General features: G+C 40.7%; 2 protein-coding genes across 2 annotated transcripts; one reads left to right on the top strand and one right to left on the bottom strand.

The window, feature by feature from the left end:
- Positions 1–903: 903 nt before the first annotated feature.
- rab3ab (RAB3A, member RAS oncogene family, b) lies at positions 904–16425 on the top strand. Its single transcript, XM_076088215.1, has 5 exons — positions 904–1013; positions 10575–10799; positions 14204–14322; positions 14923–15047; positions 15325–16425. The coding sequence occupies exons 2-5, from the start codon at positions 10575–10577 to the stop codon at positions 15513–15515; spliced, it is 660 nt and encodes a 219-aa protein (XP_075944330.1). The 5' UTR covers positions 904–1013; the 3' UTR covers positions 15516–16425.
- Positions 16426–19499: 3074 nt separating this feature from the next.
- On the bottom strand, positions 19500–21734 carry LOC142946734 (transcription factor JunD-like). Its single transcript, XM_076088214.1, has one exon. The coding sequence runs from the start codon at positions 21520–21522 to the stop codon at positions 20701–20703; it is 822 nt and encodes a 273-aa protein (XP_075944329.1). The 5' UTR covers positions 21523–21734; the 3' UTR covers positions 19500–20700.
- Between the last annotated feature and the right edge of the window lie 5067 nt (positions 21735–26801).

The raw sequence follows: 26801 nt of genomic DNA on the forward strand, positions 1-26801 counted from the left end.
GACTAACATCACAAAAAACAATAATTACTATAATTATCCTATTCTTAATAAATGTGCTTACGACTGAGACAACTGTGTATTTATTATATTTGTCATGTTGCTTTACAGATGAACTTTATAGTGGTCATATTCATCTTTATATATAGTTTGTAGGACGTTGTGAGTTATTTTAAAGCATACGAGTATGGTATTCCTTATCATATTATGTTTCTGCAGTGGTATTTGTTACAATGACCATCATTGTCTGATAATAGGTGGACACGGCAGCAGTGGTTACTGATGACCTCCTAATCAATAATTCAGTCTCTCCAGCAGCGCTCATCAATAATAAATGACAGGTGGACCATATTTGAATGTTTCAGGACAGTTGTTACGCCGCGGCTCTGGATTCGTCAGACAGGCTGTCAATCTTAACCGTGGTCCCGCCCACCTGTCATTCCTTTTACCGTTGTTTCTGGCTGAGAACAGATTGCGGAGTTACAGGAAGACCGGAAATAATTGTTTCTTTCAAAGTAATTTCGAGTTTTATAGTTGGATTTCTCGCGTTCAGGTAGGGAACACAAGCTCATTACACTAGGGAGGACACTTGAGTCCGGGTCTGTGTGGTCTGAAGAATACAAAGTAAACACCTGGTGGTGTGGAGTTAGAGATAATTGTCAGCATCTCTGCTTGAGGCTAACGTTTGCAGCGAGAAGCTACTTTCGCCGCTACTAGTTAGCAAAACACATCCGCTAACGTTAACGTTATACCTATAAAGTAAAACTGCCAATTGAAATAATACATTTGAAAAGATGTATTGGGATTTTCCTTTTGTTGTATTTTTTAGAGCATCTACTTTTCATCATAATTGTCGCATTTATTTTGAGCAATTAAATAGGCAGTTTGTTTTTTACGGCCTTTATTCTGGAATCTGTAGCCGGATGTTGTGTTGCACAGACTTTCTGACTTGACAGTGGTGGTGTTTCTGCGGGTCCTGGACGAGGTGGATAGCAGCCGGATACAAATCTATAAAGGTGAGATTTCTGTCTCGATTAATGTATTGCATTGACAAACATGTAATATTTAAATCTAAAGTATCCTTCATGTATTGTTCATGAGCGCTTATGTTCGAATATCTGTGAAATTATTTCAGATTAAAGAACCTTTGACATATACGATGCTCGCTTTAGAGCAGCTGTTTTCATTGTGAAAACCATAAACCCGTCGTAGATGCATGTAATGCATATTTATTCGCGTAATCTGTTGGCATGGATCTGAAGGGTGCTATTAGTGGATTTCTGGTGTGCCCAGGGGCCTGTCCTGCAGGAAAAGGCGTTTCACACCGTCCGATGGTTTAAATACGGAAAATGTCTTAATGTGGAGGAACAATATAGTTGTATTCAATCACCTCCATTTTATTTATAGCGCAAACAAGGAGAGAGTCATCATATATAATTTATGTCCTGCAATTATCTGTAATTTTCTAATAATATTTAAGCGATTATTATCATGAGATAACCATATACTCACTATTAGTCCGAATATGAGGGTTACGTAATATTATTTGAGTTTTATAAATGAAACGTTGAGCCTTATGGAGGACTGTTGTGTGTCTGTGGTAGGGTGAAACATTTAGTCCTAAACCAATCAGATATCGGCTAGTGCCTTAATATGATGTGTATGTGTGTGCTCCTCACACTGCAACAGCTCATTTCATTACAGAAGGAATGAAAACGCAGAATCCGGCTATAATTTGCCTCCCATATCCAAACTAAACATCTTAACTGCATTGGATGTGCCAACATAGTTGTATGCCTACTGCACATGTACAGGAGGAAAATATACAACATGTAAAGGCTCCCAGTTCCTTAGGCTGCATGAACGGATATTGACAGCATGTACAGAAACATTTGTTTTTGAGTCTATAGATGAAAGTGTGTGTGTGTGTGTGTGTGTGTGTGTGTGTGTGTGTGTGTGTGTCTGTTATGGACAGAGACAGACAGAAGATGTACATATTGGCCATCATCCACTAAAATAAGATTAAAGCTCTTCCGTCAGTTTTCATTTAACCTCCAAGGATCCCAAAGTTTCACGTGTTTCAAATAGTCTGAATGTGAGCCGACAGTCTGCAGTTCACATCTGCACTTCCTCTGCTGTGAGGAAGGTGAGAGTCTTGTGAAACACACTTCCATGTTGCCTGTAACAAACACTGCTATAGTACCAACCGCAATCAGGTTCATATGTTGGGTCCATATATTTTATGACATTTTTAGATATGAGTCAGTCTGTCAGAGATATGAATCTCATCTGACCACTGCTGCAGAAAAACAGACTAAATCTTCAGAGTTGTTAAAATTAAGATGTTTCTTACCTTGAAGAACGGTTACCACTGAACTAATTGGTTTCAGTGGAGAATTTCACAGTCAGATCGTCTAAGCTTCAAAAGCAAAATATCTCATTGAATTCTTGTCGGTATTAGAACGTAAACACACTGAAATATTTGGGCAGATATTAGGTATCAGCAGTTTTTAGGCCAACATTGTATTAATAATTGTAGCTGGTCCTTGAAAAGCTCTTATTATAACTAAAACTATATAATACTAATAAATGTCATTACCACTGGGACGAACAAAACAAGCCTTAACTTAGACAAAGTACAGAAAGAAAAAAGTTTCACCTTCCACAACAGGTTTTACATGTTTGATCAACATCCTTTTTTGAAAATTAAAAGCGTAAAAACAAGGAAGACGTGTCCAATAACAGGTTAATATTTATGAAGTATAAACTGGTTCACCTGCAGACTCCAGCACCAAAACACATCTCCCACATCCTCGCTGCTCCCTCCTCTCTGCTTTCTGTTTGCTCTGGAGAGGAGAAAAAAAGAAAGAGGGAGAAGAAATGCTATTTTTAGCTTCCCCCCCCCTCTCATCTGCATCACCACGCCTCCTAGAAAAGGGGTCACGTGATTGGAGGAATAGGGGGAAATGCTGTCTTCAGCAACCTGGGGGCAGGACAGCAGCTATATTTAAAAACCACTGCATCTTCTCTGTTTTAACATTGTTAGTTTTTGTTTCACACGCGCGGCTGCCTGGTGATAAATAATATAGCATCAGACTTTTATTTAGAAAGAGAAGAACACAGCAGGCAGTAAAGCAGTGTGTGTGTGTTGTTTGGGATGGCAAGAGTTTTACTACAGCATCCTCTCATATTTTCACAGATATTTTGAGTTTGCTTGATTTAATCTAGTGGCAGATAAAATATTAGATAACACTACTACTATAAATTGAATTACTTGTATAGGATGTATTCATATGTAAGTGGTACTTTAATGTTGTTGCTGGTCAAAGTGGAGCTAACTTTAAGTACTTTCTACCACTAGTATAAAATAATACTCAATATTGAGTCAATGTACTTTGTTACTTTTCACCAGAAAGTAGTATATCATTTAGACTTTAATGTAAATAAATGGGATTATCCCGACCTCAGAAACATGTGTTGAAAGTGAAATATGTTATCTCCCTGAGTGTTTTTGTTACCTCGTGGAGGTGAAGACGCCTCCGTCAGTCGACTCTGCAGGTTCCTCAGTAACTTCCTTTAGGCAGGAAGGTGTTTGGATGATCTGAGGATCAGCTGAGGATCAGCTGTCAATCTGCAGGAGGCCAGCCACTGCTGATTAAATGAGCCTGACTAGCTGGCCGCAGCAGCACTTAGCTGTGGATCAATCCGGCTCCTGGAGGACGTCGATCTTCTTTAGGTGACAGGTTTAGAAGAGAGCTTGATGATGTCATCGTACAGCACAGAAACCCTTAGTCATGATTGAGTGAATTAGGAGTCAAGAAAAACACTTAACACTTGGTTATGTTGTAACTACTGACAGTGTGCTGTTGAGCAGAGCAGAAAACCTGTAGCTGCATGTTTTCTCGTGTATTTCTTGTTATATGTAAAAGTGAAAATCTTTAATGCTTTATATTATTTAAAAACAGGCGGTGCAGTGGGTAGCACTGTCGCCTCACAGCAAGAGGCCTCGAACCTCTTTCTCTCTTTCTCAGGCTTCCTCCATGCAGGTTAGGTTCTTTGTTGACTCTGTATTGTGAGCGTGAGTGCTTGTCTGTCTCTCTGTGTCGGCCCTCTGATTGTCTGACAACCTCTCCAGGGCCTCTCGCCCCAAAAAAATCCTCTTCTGTGATATCAAAATGTTTCCCAGTGACTCAATTTGAGCTCAAAAGCCAAATAAAAACCCACTGTAGTGACCACATCTCGTCACGGGAAACTAAAAGTGACAGCAGAAACATCAGAGATGTGGATTTCAGTGTGATTTGGCCGTCTTTATTGTCATGTCCCTCCTCCTCCATGATAGAGGAGCTGAGTTATCCTCAGCATCTAGTGCCAGTGTCCATTTTGCAGTTTAGTTTGACCTCTCAATTCCCATCCCTCCTCACATTCAGCCACATCTCCGCGTCCTGTTTCTGCTCGTCAAACTGCGGGAGAGGCTTTTAATTTGATGAGACCGTTTAATGTGGCTGAGATAATCTCATTTTGAAATGTGTAGATGTGATGTTATCTTCCACTTTTTTCAATTTGCCAGAAAAAAATCCGTGGCCCAGTTTGTTTAATATCTTAGTAAACAGAATTTCATTGTCTTTTGGAGGACGTCGCCTTTGGCTGTAAGAATTGCTGGTGTGCATTTTTCACTTTTTGAATCGATAATGCAATAATGCAGCCCTTGAAACAGAGCTCCAAGGCCCTTAAGTGTAATGTAAAGTCCATTATACATCTTACAATTTCTTTAAGTCATAATTCATAACAAACCCATGTGTTACTGCAGCTCTCACAGTTCAGCCCTCCTGACTTCACTATCGAGGCTAAATGAAAGCAGCAGCAGCAACGTCCCGCAGGCTGAAACACATTTGCATAATGAGAATTTGTTAATTACTTTGATATTAAACACAGAGGCCTGCAGCCTGTAAGCCTCTGTATCAAAATAATGTTTCGTGAAGGTTAAGACAGCTCTCTTCTTCACAGTTAATCTCTGAGACGCAGAGGAGAGGCTGCGGTAATCTCCCCACACCGTCACATACAGCAGCGACCCGACAGCCAACAAAGGTCTTTGATCGTGTTTGACAAGATTCAGACTTCCAGCTGTGGCTATTCATTTCAAACCTCCTCTAATCACAGCGAATAGCATGTCACATGCTTATGTTTCATTTTTAGGTATTTAAACCAGTGCTTTGGCCCATAACAAGCTCAATAAATCCACGCTTTAGACGCCCAACATTTTAAGAGAACATTAGGAAAGAAGCAAAGGGTCAGATCACGCTGTTGCACCTCCTGCAGCAAGTATTCCTGAAGAGGTGAACGATTTTCAGAGAGAAATATGTTTTGTAGAGAAAAGAGAAGAGAACGGGTTGAAGGACCGGCTGAGAGCTTTATGAGCACAGCAAGCAAAGAGAAGCTAAAAGTTTAGAAGAAGTGTTTATTCTAAACTGCCTGATCAGACCTTGGCTTGGACGTCTATTTCAAAGTTGACTTTTTGCCTAATGTGCTAAAACTGCAACATCGCTGACTCAGCTAAAAAAACATGTCAATGGAAAGCACATGGGCTGAAATATCTACTGAGCTGAGTGGACACCTTGGTGCAACCTTAACATGAGCGGATACATTTTTAATAAGGCCGGCCAAAGAGGAAATCGAACACCAAAGCCCGACTGTGATCAAGTGTGATCTCACTTCCAGTAGGTTTGTTTTAGTCAGAGCCAGAGAAAACATCTTTGTCACATTTTAAGATGTAACTTGCTTTTGGTTCACAGTGACAAATGGACCTCTTGTGTATTTTAGTCGAGTGTTAACGTTCTGTATTGTTTTATTTTTGTAAAATCTTTCTAGGTCGCATTTTGACCAGATGTGTCGAAAGGTGTGCAATGGAAACAGACTTTTAGTGAATAAATCATGACATACAAATATGACTTATGTGTCGCTGAGGCTTCAGCTGAAGAGACGGAAAATTGCAGCAGATGAAAACACCTGAGTTCAGCAACGAGGAGACTGCAAATTAACACATGAAAGAAACAAAAATGTGTGTGTGTGTGTGTGTGTGTGTGTGTCTTCATGGTCCTGGAAGCACCAACGGTAGCGGTATAGACTACCGCAAGCTTTCGAGTACCTTGCCGGGTTTTTATATGTCTGTGGATACAACGCAACCCGTGCTAGATGCAGTCATGCAACTCTACAGGTGTGTAGTTGAGATCAAAATGAAGGCAGAGTTTGAAGATGGGTGTGGTCCGAGCAAGGGCGCCGTAATTAAGGGGGTAGGAAGTGAGGAAGGAGCCACTGGCCCCCACACTTAGCACCCCTGGTCTGATTGCTGATCATGTGACATTAGTCTGTCCGTGTGTCGTCCTTTGAGCACTGTGGGATCAATGACTTGCGTGATGGCAGTCTATCCATGTGGGTCAGTTGATCCAGTGCAAACCGTACGTCTCCTTCAGCCTTTGTGTTTGTTCACATTTTCCTGTAGCTGCTGTGGATTATGCTCTCGCCCTCGGTGAGTCACACTGCAGTTCGCTTCACTGCAGCGCGCGGAGACTCTCATTTTCCGTCGACTTGATTGGAGGACAATCAAGTTCAGCGGAGCTGAAACTGAGTCACAGCTAATTTGAAGTTGTTTACAGATACCGTCGTAAGAACTGTGGCTTGCTGTACATTTCTGAGATGGAGACACATTTAGATAAATATAAACAAAGGCTGTCTAATAATATGAATGCATTGTGCTGAACATGGTCATCAAACTGTCCCAATTCTTTCTGATTGTGTTGTACTGAGACACACTGCTCATCATTTCAAGCACTTTTGGACTTAATTCTATGTAGTATGCATCGTGGAGGGTTTTTCGAATGACACTGACGTACAAATATGCAACTTTAGAATAAAGCATTTCTTCTCACAGTCTCTCTCCTCCAGTAGCTTGGCAGTCTATGGGTTATTTGAAAAAATAAATATTGTTTTGTTTGCAGAAAACACAGAAGCTAAACGCATGTGTTTCTTTCACTGATAAATTATTTATTGATTAAATTCAAGCACTAACACGTCTGGCAACTTGCACTTTTAGTTCAAACTTTCCTAAGACTGAGTAGGTTTCAAATGAGCAAATATATTCAGAAATACAGTGAATAGATTTTTTTTTTTTTAATTAAGCAGTGTTTCAAGTCCTAATGTTATTTGACTTAATTGATTAACGTTTATTTCAGGCCCATGCTCATTTTGTCAGATGAGTTCTCTTATTTCCCAGTTTTCGTCTTTGGTATTCTGGATTGAAACTCGTACTCAGATCTATGCAGTAGCTCCTGGCAACAGAGTTATTTGTGAGGAATTATTGACGTCACAATCGAAGCTGAACTTGTCATCAACCAGATAGAAATCGACACCTTCGCTGCTGCTGCTGCGTTTTTTTTAGATGTTCTCAATTATTTGCACAAATTAGACCAGAAATGATTGAAACATATTTTGTGTGATTTCTGGTTTCTTTATTCTTTTTGACTTCAGGTTCCTGTTTGAACCCCACTTAGAGTTGTGTTGCATGTAGCAGGTTTGGTAATGGCTTTACTAAAAAATCAGGTGTGTTGAGGAAGGGTCGGTGCTTCTTCATTATTTAACAAGGATCTCTGTGTTCCTTCATGTAAACCGATCGGCCGGATCTCTGAGGAGGCTGCAGTTGTTTTGTTTGTGCTTTATTCCCCGTGAGTTCTCGTGTTCCACTGCAGCCGAGTGGAGATAACAGTCTAAATATAGAGCAGGGTGCCACGACTTTGAGGCCTGTGGGCTCGAGTCATTGTGCTCTCAAGAGTCGACAAGGCTTCCTGAATGCTTTTAGCCCTCTTGCAGCCCACTGGTAGCTATAGCGTGGTTGCATCCCAGCAAATGTTGCAAGTCTCAGTCATGTAGCTGATGGTTTTTCTGCTGAAGTTGGAATCAAGCTGCCAGTATGCTTCTTGTCACATGGTCAAATAGCCTCGGTCGACTTTGTCCGACCATTACTGTAACTTTTCTGACATTCACACCCGCTTCGCGCTCATCGGTTTGCTGTGTGGAGGTGAGAGAGGAGCCAGGGAGGGATTGAACTTCTCGCTCTATTTCTTCGTTCTTGACACGACTACTTCTGTCACTTCTTTATGTGAACAACCGTGTTCAACACTGTGTATGTCTCCAAGGAGAGACTGTCTGAAAATGCGAGCTTTTATCCCAATATCTGAACGATATTGCATCTCCCCCCTCAACCTGCCTCCCAACCTGCTAATGTTCCCTATCCTGCTGTTATCCTATGCATGTTTTGTTCTCTTGCTGCTGTGGTTTTGTCATGTTTGTCTTACTGATTGTAGTATGCTTCTCTTGATGGGGTTGTGTTGCCTGATCCTGTTGTCTGCTACTGCCCAATGCTTGTGTGCTAGTCGGTATGTCTTCATGTAATGCTTGTTGACACATGTAATGCTTGTTGTGACTGTATGCCAGTAATGGTTGTGTTAGAAATGTTTGGATGTGTTTTGCTGTCGTTCAAACTTTTGGATTGACTTCATTTAGCCCCAATCCCCCTTCTCTCAAGAAGCTTTGTCAGGCCGCCATGGTAAATAAAGTCTTGTTCTTATGACTAGCCTGGTTAAATAAAGGTTTTTAAAAAAATAAAAGACTCCCAGGTTGTATATTAACATCATTGGTGTAGATATCGGGCTATATTTCTTCTCAAGTCTGTAACTTCAGCCGTAAGCATTCGACTCCTGCCATGAAGGAGCCATCAACGTTTGTCAGACCTGATCCTAAAATAGTCCTCTTATTATCACAGTAATGGATGCTATAGACACAGAGCTGTTGAAGTCCAGCTGGTGAATATCAGACTCCAAACTGACTTCATCTTGCAGCTGCTTGTGCAATTAATTATTCCTTCCACATCTCCAGCTGATTGTGACGGATCGAGCCAATCGCCTCCAACCTTTCTGCAAAATTAAGAAAAGTCAGATGGGCCTTCTGTTTTCCCCTGACATCGCAATGTGCTGCTTTGATTAATTACCATGAAGAAAATGTTTAAGCCTGACTAGTTAATCACAGTTACACAGAGTCTAGCAGATGCTGACAGAACCTCGTCTTTTGTCTGAACTCTCTGTGAGCTTTTCTGTGTGATAAATCACCTCTGCTGCTTTTTTAAGGGTTTCTTGGGTTTCATTTTAAAGTGTGTATTTGCTAATGACTTTAAAGGAGACGGTCATTTATTCAGATAGGGCCGACTACTAAACTATGCAATCAATAACAACTAACGCATCTGCATCCAAATCAGCATTAGTCCTGCATCATCTTGCCGATTACTTTCTCAATTAAAAGATTCATTGTTTTGTTTATCTAATGTTGTGAAAAACATATGTTACAATTTGCAGCAGCCCAAGGAGATGTATTCAAATATGTTGTTTTACCAACAGTTCAAAACCCAAATATATTTAGTTGACCATCATTAATGGCACAGAGAAGCAGCACATCTGCTGAAACTATCAAACATTTTGACATTTCTTTGCTTAAAGAATCATTGAAACGACTAATCAATGATCAAACTTGTTGACCAATCAACTTATCGTTGCACCTCTACTATCTTCATCATGGATGAAGTTTTCCTTTAAGCTTCATCAGGTCAGCTAACTCGCCTTTCTATCTAAACATTCGTACTGCATGCTGGAATTCTCATTAACACCTCCCTACATCCCATAGCATAGATTTAGTCTTATGGTGCCATCACTACTACATACTTTACTCTGAAACTTGTATTATCTCTCTTGAAAGAATGTTTTAGGAGTGGATCAAACACAACATTTGAAATTGTTCATTCAGAATAGGTCACTCTCATCTATTTTTTTAAAGTACTGGGTGCAAACTTGTCATGGGAGGTCCTGATCATCACTTGCATGCACAAAGTAGTACACAACGTACAACATACATACTGTACCCTTTCTGTTTAGTTAAATTAGTAGTTAATTAAGATAAATTGTGCTTCGCAACTTTGTAGAAAGGTATTTATATATAAGTGTTTTACAAGGACATTACAAACATCATAATCATGTATCAGCATGTGTGCTCCTCTTTGACTTGCTGATGAGGTCTAAAACATCATCATCCTTACCTTAAACGACATGATGCACCATTTTAGCTGCAATGCAAACTTTTCAACGGCATTACATAGAAGTATTTACAATCGTCACATTTCATTACTTTCAGCTTACGCCAAAGAAAAAAGCCTTTTAGAACTATGACAAATCCTTAATATTGTGCAATTGAAATAAACGAGATGGATTGCCAGTGTAATTCATCACAGCCTCCTCAATGTTAAAATAGTCCGTTATACCCGGGACCCTCCGCCCAGGAAGGAATAATCTTACAGATGACTTCTTCATGTGACTTATATATTCACTGCACAGACAGGAAAATTAGCTTCAACGTATGCTGGGTTAAAGAAAAAAAAACCTGCATTGTGAGGCCCTGTGCGGTACTTGCACCAATTGCTATGACACATGTAGCGGCGGCCATTTGATTAAAGCTTTGTGTTTCTCCTTCCTCTCTGTCCACAGATGGCCTCAGCAACAGCGACCTACGGGCAGAAGGAGTCTTCGGACCAAAACTTTGACTATATGTTCAAGATCCTCATCATTGGCAACAGCAGTGTGGGCAAAACCTCCTTCTTGTTCCGCTACGCCGACGACTCCTACACACCGGCCTTTGTCAGTACGGTGGGCATTGACTTCAAGGTGAAGACCATCTACAGGAATGACAAGAGGATCAAATTACAGATCTGGGTAAGACGTCTGGAGATGTGTTGAGTTTCCTGGAAGGGGAGTAAATGAAACTGAGATCTATAATTAACATGTACATGAAGTTGAGGCTGAAGCTGAATTAGTAAGTCCTATATTGATTTTCTTCACTGTCACAAGCTTGTTGACTTTCTTCACTTTCCACCATTAAACCGTCACCTGCAGTTGGTCAACAGTGACCCAAGACTAGCTTCATTTTCACATATGACCTTTGAGCCACATAGTCTCAACTTATTTTCTTGTCCTTCCACATTTTAAGTGCTTTTGTCTTTTCTTTTCTCTGTGTATTGCTAAGATGAATCAGTTTAATCGGAGGTTAAAGTTGTCAGAGGTTTTCTGCACTGTTATGGCTGCACAGGCAGAGTCTTATACAGACACAAAGTGACCTCTTAAGTCCCCAGGCGTCAGTAAGCCTCAACCGAGGTGCATGTTAGATGGTTGAATGTCTGCAAACCCCTCTCTCTCTCTCTCTCACCTTTACAGTGTTACACCATGAATGATGTTCATGAAGGATTGTCCTTTATTGTGCGCCGTTATTCTCATACAGTATTTAAACAATTTTGGCATTTTGTCCCTGTCAATGGCGGCAGGATTTTCACCCAGTTCAGAGTAGTTTGTTTCGAGCACAGCGGCACCAGCTCTACATCTGAAGGCAGTTTCAAAAAGCAGGATTAGAAGGTGAGCTAGACAGTTGTGAGAAAGATGAGGCTTTTTCCTTGGGCTACTCCCTTGAACCTCTGAAACAATAACATAAATGTTAGTTATGTATTTTTAATGATGTCTAATAATACAGCAGATAACTCTGTGAAACACTGGCCTGTGGTGCAGTTTTATTAAGCCAACTGTCCTCAGATCGCAGTAAACATACACAAATCTGCATAACAACGGCATCCTCTCTGCAACCTGCTCATCCAGCTGGCCCGTGGATGAGTAGAATCCTATGGAATTCAATGGAAGTAATAACCGAAACACTCAGGTAACATCGATGTGCCTACAGGAACAAACAGGGCGGTGTTTGTTGCATCATAAATGTGTTGTTTCCTGAGGACTCAGCAGTAAACACAACCATAGAGCAGTGCACTGTTCCAGTATCACGTTGTAGATTATACCATCATTTCCACTTTTACATTGCACAGCACTGTTTGTGTGTGTGTGTGTGTGTGTGTGTGTGTGTGTGTGTGTGTGTGTGTGTGTGTGTGTGTGTGTGTGTGTGTGTGTGTGTGTGTGTGTGTGTGTGTGTGTGTGTGTGTGTGTGTGTGTGTGTGTGTGTGTGTGGCTGTCTCTGTTGTCAGCCTTTTTTAGGTCTTGCCTCTGGTAAAGGAGACGGCATCGCCCAATCAGAGCACGAGAAATGGATGACTGGGTGCTGCTCTCCCTTCCCCCACTACTACACATCTCACCCGAGTAGTTATCCCCCCCCCCCCTTCCCTACACACATGTAAAATCCCCGACCCCCACCTCTCAGCAATTCTGTCGGCTGAGACTCCAGTCGAGTAAAAATGAAAATGGTCAATATACAGTATTCTGTATATAGATTTATTTCACAGTGTGCAGTTAATCCCATTTATATAGATGTATGCAGACACGTGATGTGTACTTATATAGTTTGTCATCCACATTATCTCACTTGAAACGTTATTTATTTTCATTCATGCCACTATATTGCCGTACTGTTGCTCCTACTGAAGACTGGACACCCTTTCTTTTTTCATTGCACTGGAAGCTCTATGGCTACATGCATACTGTCAGTGTTCACAGATGTTGGGCTACAACTAACAATTTTATCATATCATATCAAATAAATGTTCAGAGTATTTTCTTCAAAAGGTCTTGTTTTGTCCAATCAACAGTGTAAAAGCCAAAGATATGCAATTTATAATCATACAAAACAGAGAAAATCAGCACATTTTTACATTTAAGAAGCTGAATAGAACAATTATTTGGCATTATTGCTTGATAGTTTTTATTCATGTCAATTCTTGAGCATATTTAGATTTAAAAATAACTTGCTTTGTAATTTATTGATTTATATGTCCTACAGCCCAAATATTTATTTTAAAAACTCTTGATTTTCTCTTTAAATCCTTTGATTAAAATGAAAGCATGATAAAGGAGACTTCTTCATTTTATAAGCTGTTCGCTGAAATCTAAAATGTTCACCGCTCTATATTTGAATCAGGGCTCACGGTGAAGGGTAGGATGAGTACTCCAATGTGTTCGTTATGTCACAGCACACAGTGCTGCCTACACTGACAAGCCGTTGCCTTGCTGAGTGTCCTGAGTGGAGGAGCAGGACGCAAACTGTAGCTGCAGAACATGACAACCAACAGTGTGGAAATGTCAGAGCTATACACTTCTCCGGAAAATAGATGTCATATAATATCAATCTGACCTGAGAATGGTTGTGTGTGACTGAGTAATTATGCCAATGAGTACAGGAAAATACATAACAAGCTAAGAAGTGTATCTGTTTACAGTATGTTTTGTTTTTGTGTGTATTTGTGCACACATCTATGGAATCTGTTTGTCAGAGACTGCACTTTGTAGTCCATGTGTGTGTACTTTAGATGCTTCAACGTAAATGTAATTCCCTAGAAAGTTTAATAACGGGTAGAAACTTGGTATGTATTTGCTGTATGAGTGGTATGATGTGTCTATAATAATAATAGTAAAGACAGCAAACCCCTATTTAGCATTCTTAAGCAGTATACAAATATTTGGTGAATGGTTTATGACACAATAAAATGTAAGAAGTGTGAATTCTCATAAATGTCGAGGTAAACCAGTGTAGCCGGTTACTTTGCAGTACATGCCAGTCGCAGTCTTTTGCTCTGCTGATCTCTAAACTGACACCGACAGCCGAGTGATGCTGTTGGACCAGAAGCTGCTCGGTTGGGTGTCAGAAACACACCAGGCTTTAATTCCCTGAGCAATCATTAGGACTTAGCAGGGGCAGGGTCATTGTTCAGCAAAGCTTTCAGCAAAAACAGAGACAAGAGGAGGCTTGATGAAGATTTTAAAAACCACAAGAGGCCTTTTAATATGCTGGCTGTACTGATAGCACATGGGAACAATCTGTCAGTGTTTTTGTTTGTTTTGTTTTGTTGTTGTTTGTGCACTTAAAGTTTCATCAGGATAATACATCTTTAATGCAGGACACAGGATTGGTGTTCACGACTCTAGCTAAGGATTAGCACGCCGTAAACCGATCAAGGATTGTGTCTTTAAACACAAGACCAGATAGTATTAAAAGGGCTTTAGACACCTCTTGAATTTAGCTTGTGTGGATTACCTGCCAAAGTGGCTTTAGTCAAACCTGTCAGAGGTCACTGTGAAATGGATTCTGTGAGATTTAATGAAAGCTAACTGCTGCTGTTTTTTCCCCCCAGGACACGGCGGGGCAGGAGCGTTACCGCACTATCACCACGGCCTACTACCGAGGAGCCATGGGCTTCATCCTCATGTACGACATCACTAATGAGGAGTCCTTCAGCGCTGTCCAGGACTGGTACGTGATTGGCTTAGAAAGGGGTGTCTCATGAAAAGAGTGTAAAGTGATACCATGCAGCTTTACCTGTGAGAGGGAGTGCTGCGTTGAGGATGGATCAAGTGGTATAGCCAGTCTGGAAGTAGATAAAGAGATACTATAGATTGATGGACAGAGACATGATGTGTTTCAAGTCTTAGTTTTGTCTCCTCCCAGGACCTTGCCTGTGTGTGTCTTTTAATTTGAAGGAAAACTTTATCTCGATTTCATTTTGACTCTATTACAGTATGTCAAAAACTAGGTTTCATTTTCACTGCTTAATGCTAATAATAAAACCTTTATTCATATAGCACCTTGTGAAAACAATGTGACAACGTGCTTTACAATAAAAACGTGTTATCAAGATACAAGCAGAATAAAAGAATTTCAGGATCAGATTTTGTAACTATGTTCAATCTCTGTGATCTAGAACTTTGTTTAAAGACGCCATGTTTGTTCTTCACTGTACACACACACACACACACACACACACTGATGAGTAAACTTCAGGACACATTCAGCCTGCAGTGTGGTCACAGTCTGAGTTTCCGCTCTGATTGCTGAAGGTGTGTTTGTTCCCAGGTCGACTCAGATTAAGACGTACTCGTGGGACAACGCCCAGGTGCTGCTGGTCGGGAACAAGTGCGACATGGAGGACGAGCGGGTGGTGGGCGGAGATAGAGGCCGGCAGCTGTCTGAACACCTCGGTGAGTTCATGGTGTACGCGCACAAATACACACTTCTCTGCGACTCATTGTCAGGTAAACAAACCTGAAGTGACTCAATGGACAGGCGGAAAGGTTTGCCTGCTAGTGTTACTGGATGAAAAGTCAGGAGATCACCAGAGTCATTAAGAATAATCTTTTTTTTTTACAACCATAAATTAAAAACATCTCTGCAATTCATCGCTGCGCTACATCTCGAAGACGACCACATCCTCTATAAACCCCTCTGACCCTCTACCACACCCTGTTTCCTCTCCAGGTTTTCAGTTCTTCGAGGCCAGCGCCAAGGACAACATCAACGTGAAGCAGACCTTTGAGCGCCTGGTCGACATCATCTGTGAAAAGATGTCGGAGAGCCTGGACGCCGGAGATCCTGCTGTCACAGGGGCCAAACAGGGGCCCCAGCTGACAGAGCAGCCCGCTCCTCCTCACCAGGACTGTGCATGTTAAAGCTGACTACCTCACCCCCCCGCCCCAAACCCTTTTTCTCCCTGTTGCTCTTTGTCCTCCTTCAGCTGGACCCCGGGGCCTCGGGTCAAATACTCCCATCACCCTTTTCACTCACTGCTTCTTTCTGTAACCTAGTAAGGATGATTGGCTGAGGGACACAGGAGCCAGGCTGAAAAGTGTCTGAAATGCTCTGAGATGGACCAGTGCTGAGCCGTGTTTGCGTCCGGTTCCTCCTCATTAAAGAGCTTTAAAGGTGTTTATTTTGATCAGTGCTGGTGTTGGTCTGATGCCAAACCAAGTTCAATCAAACCAGAGTGTTTCAGACTCTTTGCAAACCAGGTTCCTGAAGGTTCCCGACCCATCATTTGTTGTCTCCTTGTTCCTCAGTATGGTTTTACAAGAAGGATTTGACGGCGTGCGTCCTCAGAGTGCCATTTGAATCCTTCCGATGTTTACAGCGCTTTGTTTCCTGTCAGTCAAATACCTTGATAAGATGTCAGCCTCGGATACGGTGACCAAGAAGGCCACAGAGGAGGTAATGTGGCAGGGCTGATCCAGCTGAAATCTGCTCCAAACTAATGTGCTACGTTTCTTTTAGGGTTTAAGATAGGACAGAATCAAACATGCATGGATCTGTGTTTCATATGTTGTCTCACCTGGTATCTAAACATGGATATTGCAGGTGTTAGCAAGTGTTTTGTTTTCATTATTCATCTGAGCCTTTTCATTTGGCCTTTTTTCGAGAATCCAATCGGGTGTGGAAAATATGAACAAGATAGAGCTACGTAAAAGTAGCAAAACATTAAGAGACAGCTTTTATTTAATTATATTTATTTCAAATGTACATATAAATGTTGTGCAATATATATATGTATATATATATACATATATATATATATATATATATATATATATATAATATCTACAGGTATGCATTTCCTGAAATTAATTTAGAAAGGTATCAAATATAAGAGGTCTATGTTGTTGGGTTTGTTTGGATGATGTGTGGAATTTTTTTTGTTTGAACCCTCGCAAGCTCCTCCGTGAGTCGTTTCATTTCCCTGTCGGTTTCGTCTCATGCTGCCCTCCAGAGACGTCACAAACTCCCCGCTTAGAAAATATAGTAAATTAAGTCTGAATTACAAGTTAGAAAATTACAGATATGTTTCTCATCCTCCAAATTCACTCAGTGGGATTTGCAGCCAATGTAAGGGTATCTGGAAGGCATTTTGGCAACAAAGTTGTGTAGTTGTGCTTGCGAACAATGCTGCATATTGATGTTACAGTATTTGACATCGGGCAGAGAAAATCTTGCAGGTGATGCTAAAGAAGTTGAAATGATGTGATCTTAACAGCAGACAATTGATACTTTATGAGATATAAACGTTTCCTGTAAAATGTCATCATTCTCTAAAACATGATGGAATGGGTTAGGAAGATGCAAACATGTTGGTCTGTTTGATGCATCAGGAGAGAATAGGATAACGTGTGACATACCACCAACACTCAGCGATTTAATGTTTCCTTGCTTTGCGACAAACAGCCCAACAGTAAGCAACTTCCTCAGAATCAGTATTGGAGTCTATTTGTCTGTGTGTAATGTTAGCTCAGTCTTCAGGTGAAGTACGGACAGCACTGTTTAACAAGCAACAAACGGCTGGAGGCTGAAATGTTCACAGACCAGGTAGCTGAGTTTATAACATTAGTTTCAAGTCAATGCAGGAATTTAATATTTTGTTCTGAGGTTTTCTTGGTTGCAACAGCGCATTTCCACTAACAGCTGTGTTTACATTGCATCACTGGGCGTGCATTGTTCCCCCTCCACCAAACACTGAACTTGTTTTAATACAGTTTCCAAAGTTAGAACTAGTCTGCTGTGTTCTCCTTCTTTTCACTTCACCAAAGATTGCTGTAGAAGAAGCTCACTGTTTTTGTAGGACGCCACAATGAGCAGTGTGACAAAAGTTTAAAACTGTAAAGAAACGAGTGACGAGAGAGAGGATAGGTTGAGAGAGCAAAGCGCTATAACAAGTCGTTATGGAGGTGCAAATCATCGACTTCATAAAGTCAGAGACTCTGGCTGTGTGATCAAAGCAAATCTGATTCAGAAAGTATTTATTTTGAGAGTATACAAACGGCAAAACAAATCTGAAATCACAGATGAGCCACTGACTGTAGAGTTTGAGAAGATGAGGCCCCAGTTAAAGTGTTGCTTATTATAAGAAGAGGAGTGATGATGACAAACCTGAGAGCTGGTTTTGATCCTGGCTATATTTGACTTCTTACTGGTTGTGACTGGTTAAAATCCAAACTGTTAAACTGTTCTCCTTTCTAATATGTCTTCCTCTCTATATAAACCAGTTCTGTAAATACTGTTTTTTTGAGTCATATTTGTGGATTGTGTTGTATTGACTCAGGCTTGCAACAAAGAAAAAAAAAAAAAAAGACAGTTAAAACCTGAACCCCCCCCCCCCCCCCCCCCGCCCCCCAAAAGAGCCATGTTGTACTGTATCTGCATTCATTACTAGGCCTGCTTGTGAATGAATGTGTCACTCTGTTACAAAAGCAATACACACTACAGTATCTACACAAAAGAGAAATGCCATCAAGCTTGGTAGAAGTTGCCGACTTTAGATCTTCTACTAGCACGCAGGAACATGTACTTTATTCGGTTTCGTCTCACTGCCTCTTCACACGCTCCTCGGTTTGGGCCATTAAGGTGAGAGAATATGCTGTGGATGTTTTTATCTGTACTTTGTGGTAAAACAATAAAAAGTTACTAACAAGCAGTTGATTCTCGAAAGATTTTGTACCTTTACGGGTGAGATGATGTTACCTGCTCGTCCTAATGAAGTTAAAATCTCAAAATGAGGTGATGTTATCGATGCAAACTAACTGAAATCCGCATGAATGTTGTTTAACCCAAAACAATAAAGTGGAGATCCAGATTTATTCAAAGTAATCAAATTACTTTAGCTGAGAGTCATCTCGATTTAGCAGTAACATTGTCATGTTGATGGCAAATGTTTGGATGCTTCTTGTCCCAATAGAGCCTCAAGATGTCACTGTTTCACTCTCTGTTGGCAGAAGATGTAGAAGGATATTGTGCAGCAAGAAGCAACCCGTCACAGTTGATGCTTATTAAAGGGAAAATGCACACAGAAATGTACTCGAGTAAGTGTGCAAAATATTTGTGCTTGGTGCTCCTGACAGCAAATAGACTAACCAGGTGAATGCACGTGAAAACTTGTCAGACGATAGTCTCCCGCTCATCATAGGTGGACGGCAACATCCCCTGGCTACACAATCTTTAACGAAAGGAAGATATAATTTATATATTTGTCGAACCTGGATTTTAAGGACCTCCGCATTGATTTGGATAAGTCATTTAATAATTATATCTAATTCTGCCTGTCTGAGGAATCAATAAAACTAAGATAAATCAGTGATCTCATACCCAACCACACACTGTTATAGGCTATTCAACAACATTTGCAATCAAACTGATCCTAATCTTGCCGTTGACATCCTGGAGCTATTCAAGGTTCTTCAGGATATCACAAACATCACCAAGATGTCATTTAAACCATGTCGTGCGGTCAACATCATTTGCAATTTCACATTTAACCAGCAGAGGGAGAAAGACATCAGGGTGACGATGTGATGTTGATTTCTACACACACAAACGCTTCCTAAATCCTGGTTATTATACAACACTGACTTCTCTAATTCATTCTCCATCAGAGGAGCAACTATCAATCAACTTCTAATCAAGATCATTTAAGTTGATCCAGGAAAAATGTATTGTACTGACTTTTAGTTGTTGTCAATTATAGTGTCAATCTTGTGTGGGCACTGCCATATAACCCACAATATCATTTCTTATTGTTTCATTTAATATACTGTAACATATAAAAAGGATTTCCATGTTATTCTCAAGAATAACGTGCAATAAAATACAAAACTGATTCTTCAGTCGATCCAGTTAGTTGAATACCTTTATGAAACTCAACATAATCTTAAAATGAATGGTTACAGTATGTCTGTATTTGACGGCCTTGGACCTGAAGGCCTTTACAGCCATCCACCACCAACTTATGATTTTACCAACATGCATGCAGAGTTTCGCCAACATGTAGGACACGGTGTTTATTGCCGAGCAGCATTTACTTCAGAACACAGTGGCATAAATCCAAACAGCTGCAGGCTAGAGGTGACAGCAATAGGCAGTGCAACTAAAAGGTTACAACTACTCACATTAAAACAAGAACACATTGACACATAGGGACACAGTAGAGTAAAAAAAAAAGATAAATACATGTGTTTGTAAAGAGTAAAGATTATAAACACTGAATAATTGCACCCTTTGACACCCAGCTGTGGGCAACATTCGAGTATGTAAACAACATGCAAATTGTTCCCCATAGAAATAAATGGTAAATGGTCTATATGTAGACTATCTTTTACATATCAAATGTGGGTGTATGTGCATGTATTCTTACAGTCACCTCATATATTAAGTATATCTGTGTCATAAATAGGTATTATATTAATATTCATGTAGAAATATTGTAAATATGTTTGGCCCAGGTTTGAGACACAGCTAGTCTGTAAACATGTTTACATGGAAATAAATAGAATTACGTGCTTTCTGTCCATAAAGTTGAGCATTTCTCTTATCAGGAAAGCCCATGAACACAACACTGCAGTTCAATGCTGCCTTGTTCACCAGTACACATGTGGACGAGGTAGAACAGGATTTCATCAGACATAGTGAAAGGAAAACGCTCTTCATTTCGTCATAAATGCAATAAATCAATTAGCAATTCTTTTTTTAAATTCCATGATTAACTTTGATTGGAGGCGCCTGTGGAGCAATGTGGATCCTGGAAATTGCTTCACAAATTAAAATGTCTAAATAATATGTCTGGTCGATCATAGTCTCATCACTCCATTGTCTTCAATTTTGCTCTTCCAGGTATTTTTGTCTTTTGCCGATGCTCAAAATCATTTGAACACTCGCTCAATTAATGTACAATTAGACCTAACGTGGCCTGGCATTAATCCACTCCACTGGGAACAGCGCACATCTGGGCTACGCTAAATACAGAAAAGCCCAACATCAACAAAGTCCATGAAGCTTATATGCTGGTCAGCAGCCCCAACTTCAGGTCTGCTTCTCCGACTAGTGCACTTGAACCTCGTGTGGCAGCACCTGACAGCCGCTGTTCACGTGGGTGAGGACTTTCTGTTTCAGCTGGGCCACTTGATCCCTTAGCAGGCCAGCCGTCGAGGCCAGGTCGGTGTTGTGGCTTTTCAGCGATTTGACCTTGTCCTCCAGCCTGGAGATCCGCTCCAGTTTGCGCATCCGACACTTGGAAGCTGCGATCCGGTTCCTGAGCCTCTTTCTCTCGGCTTTCACGCTGTCGTGGCAGTCAATGTCGATGGGAGACAGCGGGGGGCTCTCCCCGAAGCTCTGCACGTCGGGGACCGTCTGAGGCTCCTCCTTCAGCGGCTGGACCCGAGACAGCGCTGGCTGCGGCGGGGCTGCCCCTAAATGATGCGACGGAGGCGGCGGGAAGGGGACCGTGTCTGTGGAGTAGTTGACAGTGGTTTCCAGTGTCCCGCTACCGTAGCTGTTCAAGTTGGTGTACACCGGTAGATCCGGCTGTACTGAGACCGGGGCGATATTGACGCACAGCTCCAGGCTGCCGTTCGTCTGCCCGGCTCCGTTCAGCTGATTCTGCTTGTGTAAATCCTCCAACGCCTTCACGAAGCCCTCCGCGAACTCCTGCTCGTCCGTCACCGCCTTCGGGTAGAGGAACTGGGTGCTTGTCGGTGTCGTTGTGACCATCCCGTTGGACTGGATGATCAGCCTCTCCAGCTCCGGGGAGGCCAGTTTGAGCAGCCCCAGGTCCGGGGAGCTGAGGATGCTCTCGGCGTCGCAGAGATGCGGCTTGAGGTTTGCGTCGTCCGCCAGGCTCAAGTTAATATCCTTCTTCATCATTATTTCCGTGAATAAAACCAATATGTCGCACTACTCGGCACTCCCTCACAACGGCGCCTTACCCATAACCTCACAGGGGAAAACAGCAGTGGAAAAAATGACCTGTTTAATTAGAATATCTGATACTTTACTGAGACCGTTATCGGTCCTCTGTTCTCGAGCAGGATCTGAGTGAACTGCACGCCTGCGCGCACCGCCTCGAGCTTTTTCTAGGCTGGCACGTTCCATTATGTCACATCAGCGCGCGCGCATTGGGGCAGAAATTACGTTCGCCAGACTTTTTATTTAAATAATGGGACAAACCGAGAAGAGAGGAGGAGACGTGAGAGAAGTGTCACTCTTCTCTGCATTCTGGTACAGAAACAGGAGGCAGTGCCCATATAGGTCTATTAATGTGTGGTGTAAACTACTGCATTACTCCTGATAAATCACTGTTATTAGCTTTATGAAAATATGATGTTTGGATATTACACTATGTCCATTCATACGTAGGCTACGTTTCAGGGTTTAGATTTCTACGACTGGAGTTTCTATTCATTTATTTCTTTATTTTCATATAGACCCTATATACAGTATATGAGTGTGTGTGTGTACTGTATATATATATATATATTTATGAATGTTAGGTTATCAAAAACTGCAGCTCCCACACTTAACAACAAAACACATCATAACAGACCTCTTTGGACTCCATTACAAAGTATTTTTCTTGCAGAGGGGTAAAATTGTATTTTGGTGAATCCGAAAAAAGGAGTTTTTCACCTTGTTGTTATAGTCACGCCTGGGATTATAGTTCATTTTAAGAGCATCCATTTGAGGGATATTATCTGCGTTTGTAGCAGTAACTTCAGAAAAGCAAAATAGTCAGTAAAAATAAAGCCGGGCTTGTACTTGTCCTTGTACTACTGTCATATAGACCTCTGCTCAGGCTGAAGTTAGTCTACTGGTCATTAAGGTGTGAGCTGTCCCTGCCTTCGAGGTCCAACAGAGCAAAGGGAGTGAAGGAGACCTCAATCAATTAGTCTGTATGGTCAAACAGTCAAAGGCAACATAAGGGGAAACACCTGTGGGTATGTACCGTGAGTGTGTAGGGGCTTTAAAACAAACAGTGGGTTAGGGAAACCACGGCGTTGTTTTTCAGGAAGTCCATGAATGACCATTCAACATCTTTTCACAGTCCTTGGGTTTTTCCTTTGTTGCATGTTATTATTTTCCATTGAAATTAAGCTTGATTCTCCTTTTAACCACAAGCTGAGAGATTGTTTTTGTGTGTTTCCCCCAAAACACATCATTTGGCATGGCGATAACAACATCTGACAACCTTTTTTTACCTGTGCTTGAAAGCTCTGGGAAAAAATGACAATGGACCTTGTGTTAAGATTTCTTTGAACTCCAGAGTTATTCATTTTCTCAGTAGATGATCTTTGGTACCTGTTATGAGAGGAGAAATAAACTATAAAATATTGTCAAACTAATATAGCAAAGTCTGAAATGTTTAGCATTGGGATTCATGTTTTCATTATTTATTTATTTTCAAATTGCAGTTAGGCTAATTGCCTAACTGCATTATATAATGGAAATATCAGCTTGCACAAGACATGAACAGTTGTTGATGTCTCCCCAGAAAAGGCTTACTTCTGTTTTATTCCCTCAGCCAACGCATGTGTTGTATCTCTGCACAACATCATTTAGAGAAGTTGAATCTGAAACTCCTCTGATTTCAACACTTTCTCGCACGCAACACATCCATCCTATGAAAAAGTCACATGATTATTTCAGTTACCATTTATGCGTTGTGATTTTCTATAATTTCCCTTTTTAAAATGTAATGTCCCAATTAAGAGAGAGTTTAAATAATATTACCACTGTTTGTTTTAAGTGGATTTCTTTAAAAGTGAAACTAATGAGGTGTAAATCTTCAGTGGTGAGCACTTCTCATAGTGGAAGCTCTGTTTGTCCAAGGTTGATAGATTTGGTCATAGTTATCCAGACTATCCCTCCTGCCACTAAATACGCAGATTTCTCACTCCTATAAACATACCGTACTTTTATACACTGTATTGTGTACAAACACACTTCAAGTCCCAGTAAATTAATTGAATAGTTCCTTTAATATGCCATGTCTGTGTTTGGTTCCCTCCCTTTACATTTTCTTTAGTTTTTTTCCGAAAAAAACAGAGAACAAATTGTTGTCTTCATTACCAAACAGTGTTCTGTCAGCTTGTAAAGGGTTACACAGAGGAGGTATGTGCGTCACAGGTAGGCCCCATCCATCGCTACAAAGCTTTGTGTGGGTGGATCACATGGTGGACCCTGTGATGTCAGAGCTCTGAACATTGTAGCGGAAATGGAGGTGGGGGGGAGTAAACCAACAGAGGAGAGATATTTTTGTCTAAAAGCTGAATATCAGTGTATAGAGTGGGGGTGCTGAGCCTGCAGTCAAGAAAAGAAAAGGGCAGGCGGTAGCTGGAAAAGGATGTAACGCACACACATACACACACAAACACAAACACACACTGTCATTTCCCTTTCCCTTTAATCACCAGCACACAATGTGAGGAAAATACATTTACAAAGAGTTAAACACGACACATATTATGTTTCTGGACACTGAATTTCCAAGTGATTTGTTATTGTGTTGTAATGTTGTATTACATGTTGTTAATGCCAGATCAGATTATTTCCTCTCAATTAATTAAAATGTTATAGTCTGTCTTGTTATCAATGAGTAAAATCAAGGCACGGAAGCAGTGTATCTAGCCTTACTTTGGTTAAATAATGAAAATGTATTTTTAACCATAAAAAAATCCCGGTTGATCACAAACCGAATGTAATGAATACAGCTGCTGCTGTTCATGAAGAATAAAACGAAACACTGTTACAGCTACTTTTCAAACCTACGGAAAGTGAGAGTTCGATACCTAAAAATAGGGTATCACTTCAAAGGTTATCGTAGAGTTGCAAGAGAAAAAGTTGAATTCCTCCACACTGTCAGCACGGAGTTTATTAGATATGCAATGTTTTTCGGTCATGGACCTTTGTTATGTAAGCCAACAACATCTTTTTACTTGAATCAAAGACAGCAAAGACTAATCAATACTAGTTAATTAGTTGACAACAGTGAAGAATTTCAGAGAGAGAAAAATGTGTTTCTTTTGAGTGTGCATGATGTATGAAAAAAATCAAGTTCAACATGTAAAAATCCAATTTTGATTTCATTAGTGAGAATGCGTATACTCTAAAATATGTTACTACCAAAATTTAAAAGGACATTACATGTAAACTGGTCTTTCATTTTCAAACTGGCAGACAATAATTTCAAAATTAAATTGCAAACTCGACTTTTGAATTGTAATGCACTGCCAGTAACCTATAGCATTTTTAAACAAAATATATATTTCACTTAATAAGGGAAAACTTTGACATGTTTGTGGCACTAGATGGAAAGTCAGGGATCAACAACTCCTCAAAAGTCATCCTCTGGGGAGCCTGAATGTGAGTGCTGAAATCAATGGTAATGCATCCAACAGTTGTCAAGATATTTCATTTTGGACCAAAGAGGTGTGCTACCCAACTGTGCTAACCAACTGACAACAGACAGTGCCATTCCTAGAGCCATGTCACAAGAGTACAGCTAAATCTTCAGATACAGTAGTTGGTTTACACAAGTACTGGCATATATTGAGCCATCCATCCAGTTGGAGGCGATCCAGCTGACATTGGGCGAAGGCGGGCTACACCCTGGACAGATTGCAAGACTATCGCAGGGCTGACATAGAAATAGAGACAGACAGACAACCATTCACACTCACATCCACACCTACGGGCAATTTAGAGTCATCAATTAACCTAAGCTGCATGTCTTTGGACTGTGGGAGGAAGCCGGAGAGAACCCACGCTGACACAGGGAGAACATCCAAACTCCACTCATACTGCAAATTAAAAAAGAGAAGAAGAAAACAACAACACTTATTTTTAAATAGTCAATGGGCTAAAATATTAAAAGATACCTGTATGGTGCTGCATGGTCCTACAGAACAAACTGTTCCCTCTCAATTCATTTAGGATTCCTGACATGATAAAGAGTTCCAGATATAAACATTGGCCTTTTACATGATTTATAGTGTGTCATATGACAAGCTAAATGTTCTAAATTCTTCAAACATAAGTCAACATGAGCTGTATACATTCAGGCCTCCAGCAATATTTGTCATCAGAGACTGTTGGTTGATGCTGCAAGTCAAGACAGAAAGTGATGAGCTGTCAGGAATGCTTGGCATCGGTTGAGAACGTTTTGTGCTGTATTGAGCAACATGTGGTTCATCTGTTGAATTTCTATGAATTTCTTGTGACACAACTCTGAGGTTTGAAAGCTAATGAAGCCCAACGCATAAGTTAAGTGTTGTGTTGTTTGACTGGCAACAGGTTTTGCATGCTAACATGGATTAAGTTAGATATTGTATAAGCTTGCGAGGCATTCTTTCAAAGTAGTTAACTAGATAAATGTCAGGCCAACAATGATACAATGCCTGAATGGCATTTAATGTATGCGACTTGTGTGCTCAAAAATAAAACTGTTTATTAAACACATGTCAAACAAAACCTTATTTGAAGTTTCATTTTCTTTTGCCGCATCTATCTTTCATACATAATCAATCTGGCTTTTTATGAATACATTGCTGAATCTGCAGCTGAAGGGATGTGATCTTGGACCTCTTTGGTGCTTATGTTGATGATAAATAGTCATGTCATCTTTATAATAATAAAGCTAATGTATGTATTTTTAAATCAAGACAAAGCCTTAAAGGCTTTAACATGCCACTACCCCCCCCCCCCCCCCCCCCCCCCCCCCAGCGACACAGCCAGTGTGTGATTTGAAAAACTTGATTTGATTTTGTTACTGAAGCTCTCCATTTTTATTCTTTACAGTTTCTGCTATGTTTACAACTGAATGCCTTCCTGGCACGATTGAAAGGATGCGCTGTTTTTCCCCATTTGAACCAATAACAGGTCTTAATTATCTCTATGACGGCCGGCTTTTCACCCAACCTTCAAGTGTGGCTGTTCAGAACATCAGAAAACACAAATCAGCCTTATTAAAGGGACAGTTTACACCCAAAATCTAAATTTTTTTCTCTTACCTGTATTGCTATTTATCAATTAAGGTTGTTTTGATGTGAGTTGCCTAGTTTTGGAGATATTGGCCGTAGAGATGTTTGCCTTCTCTGCAACAGGACTATATGGCACTCGGCCTGTGGCGCTCAAGGTGCCAAAAAATA

This window comes from Anarhichas minor, unplaced genomic scaffold (assembly GCF_050575085.1).
Source record: "Anarhichas minor isolate MPS153535 unplaced genomic scaffold, ASM5057508v1 ptg000010l, whole genome shotgun sequence".
NCBI lineage: Eukaryota > Metazoa > Chordata > Actinopteri > Perciformes > Anarhichadidae > Anarhichas > Anarhichas minor.

Coding starts and splice junctions, on each gene's coding strand:
- LOC142946734 (XM_076088214.1), bottom strand. CDS start 21,522: ATGATGAAGAAGGATATTAACTTGAGCCTGGCGGACGACGCAAACCTC.
- rab3ab (XM_076088215.1), top strand. CDS start 10,575: ATGGCCTCAGCAACAGCGACCTACGGGCAGAAGGAGTCTTCGGACCAA. Junction 14,323..14,922: donor TTCAGCGCTGTCCAGGACTG/GTACGTGATTGG, acceptor GTTTGTTCCCAG/GTCGACTCAGATTAAGACGT. Junction 15,048..15,324: donor GCAGCTGTCTGAACACCTCG/GTGAGTTCATGG, acceptor TTTCCTCTCCAG/GTTTTCAGTTCTTCGAGGCC.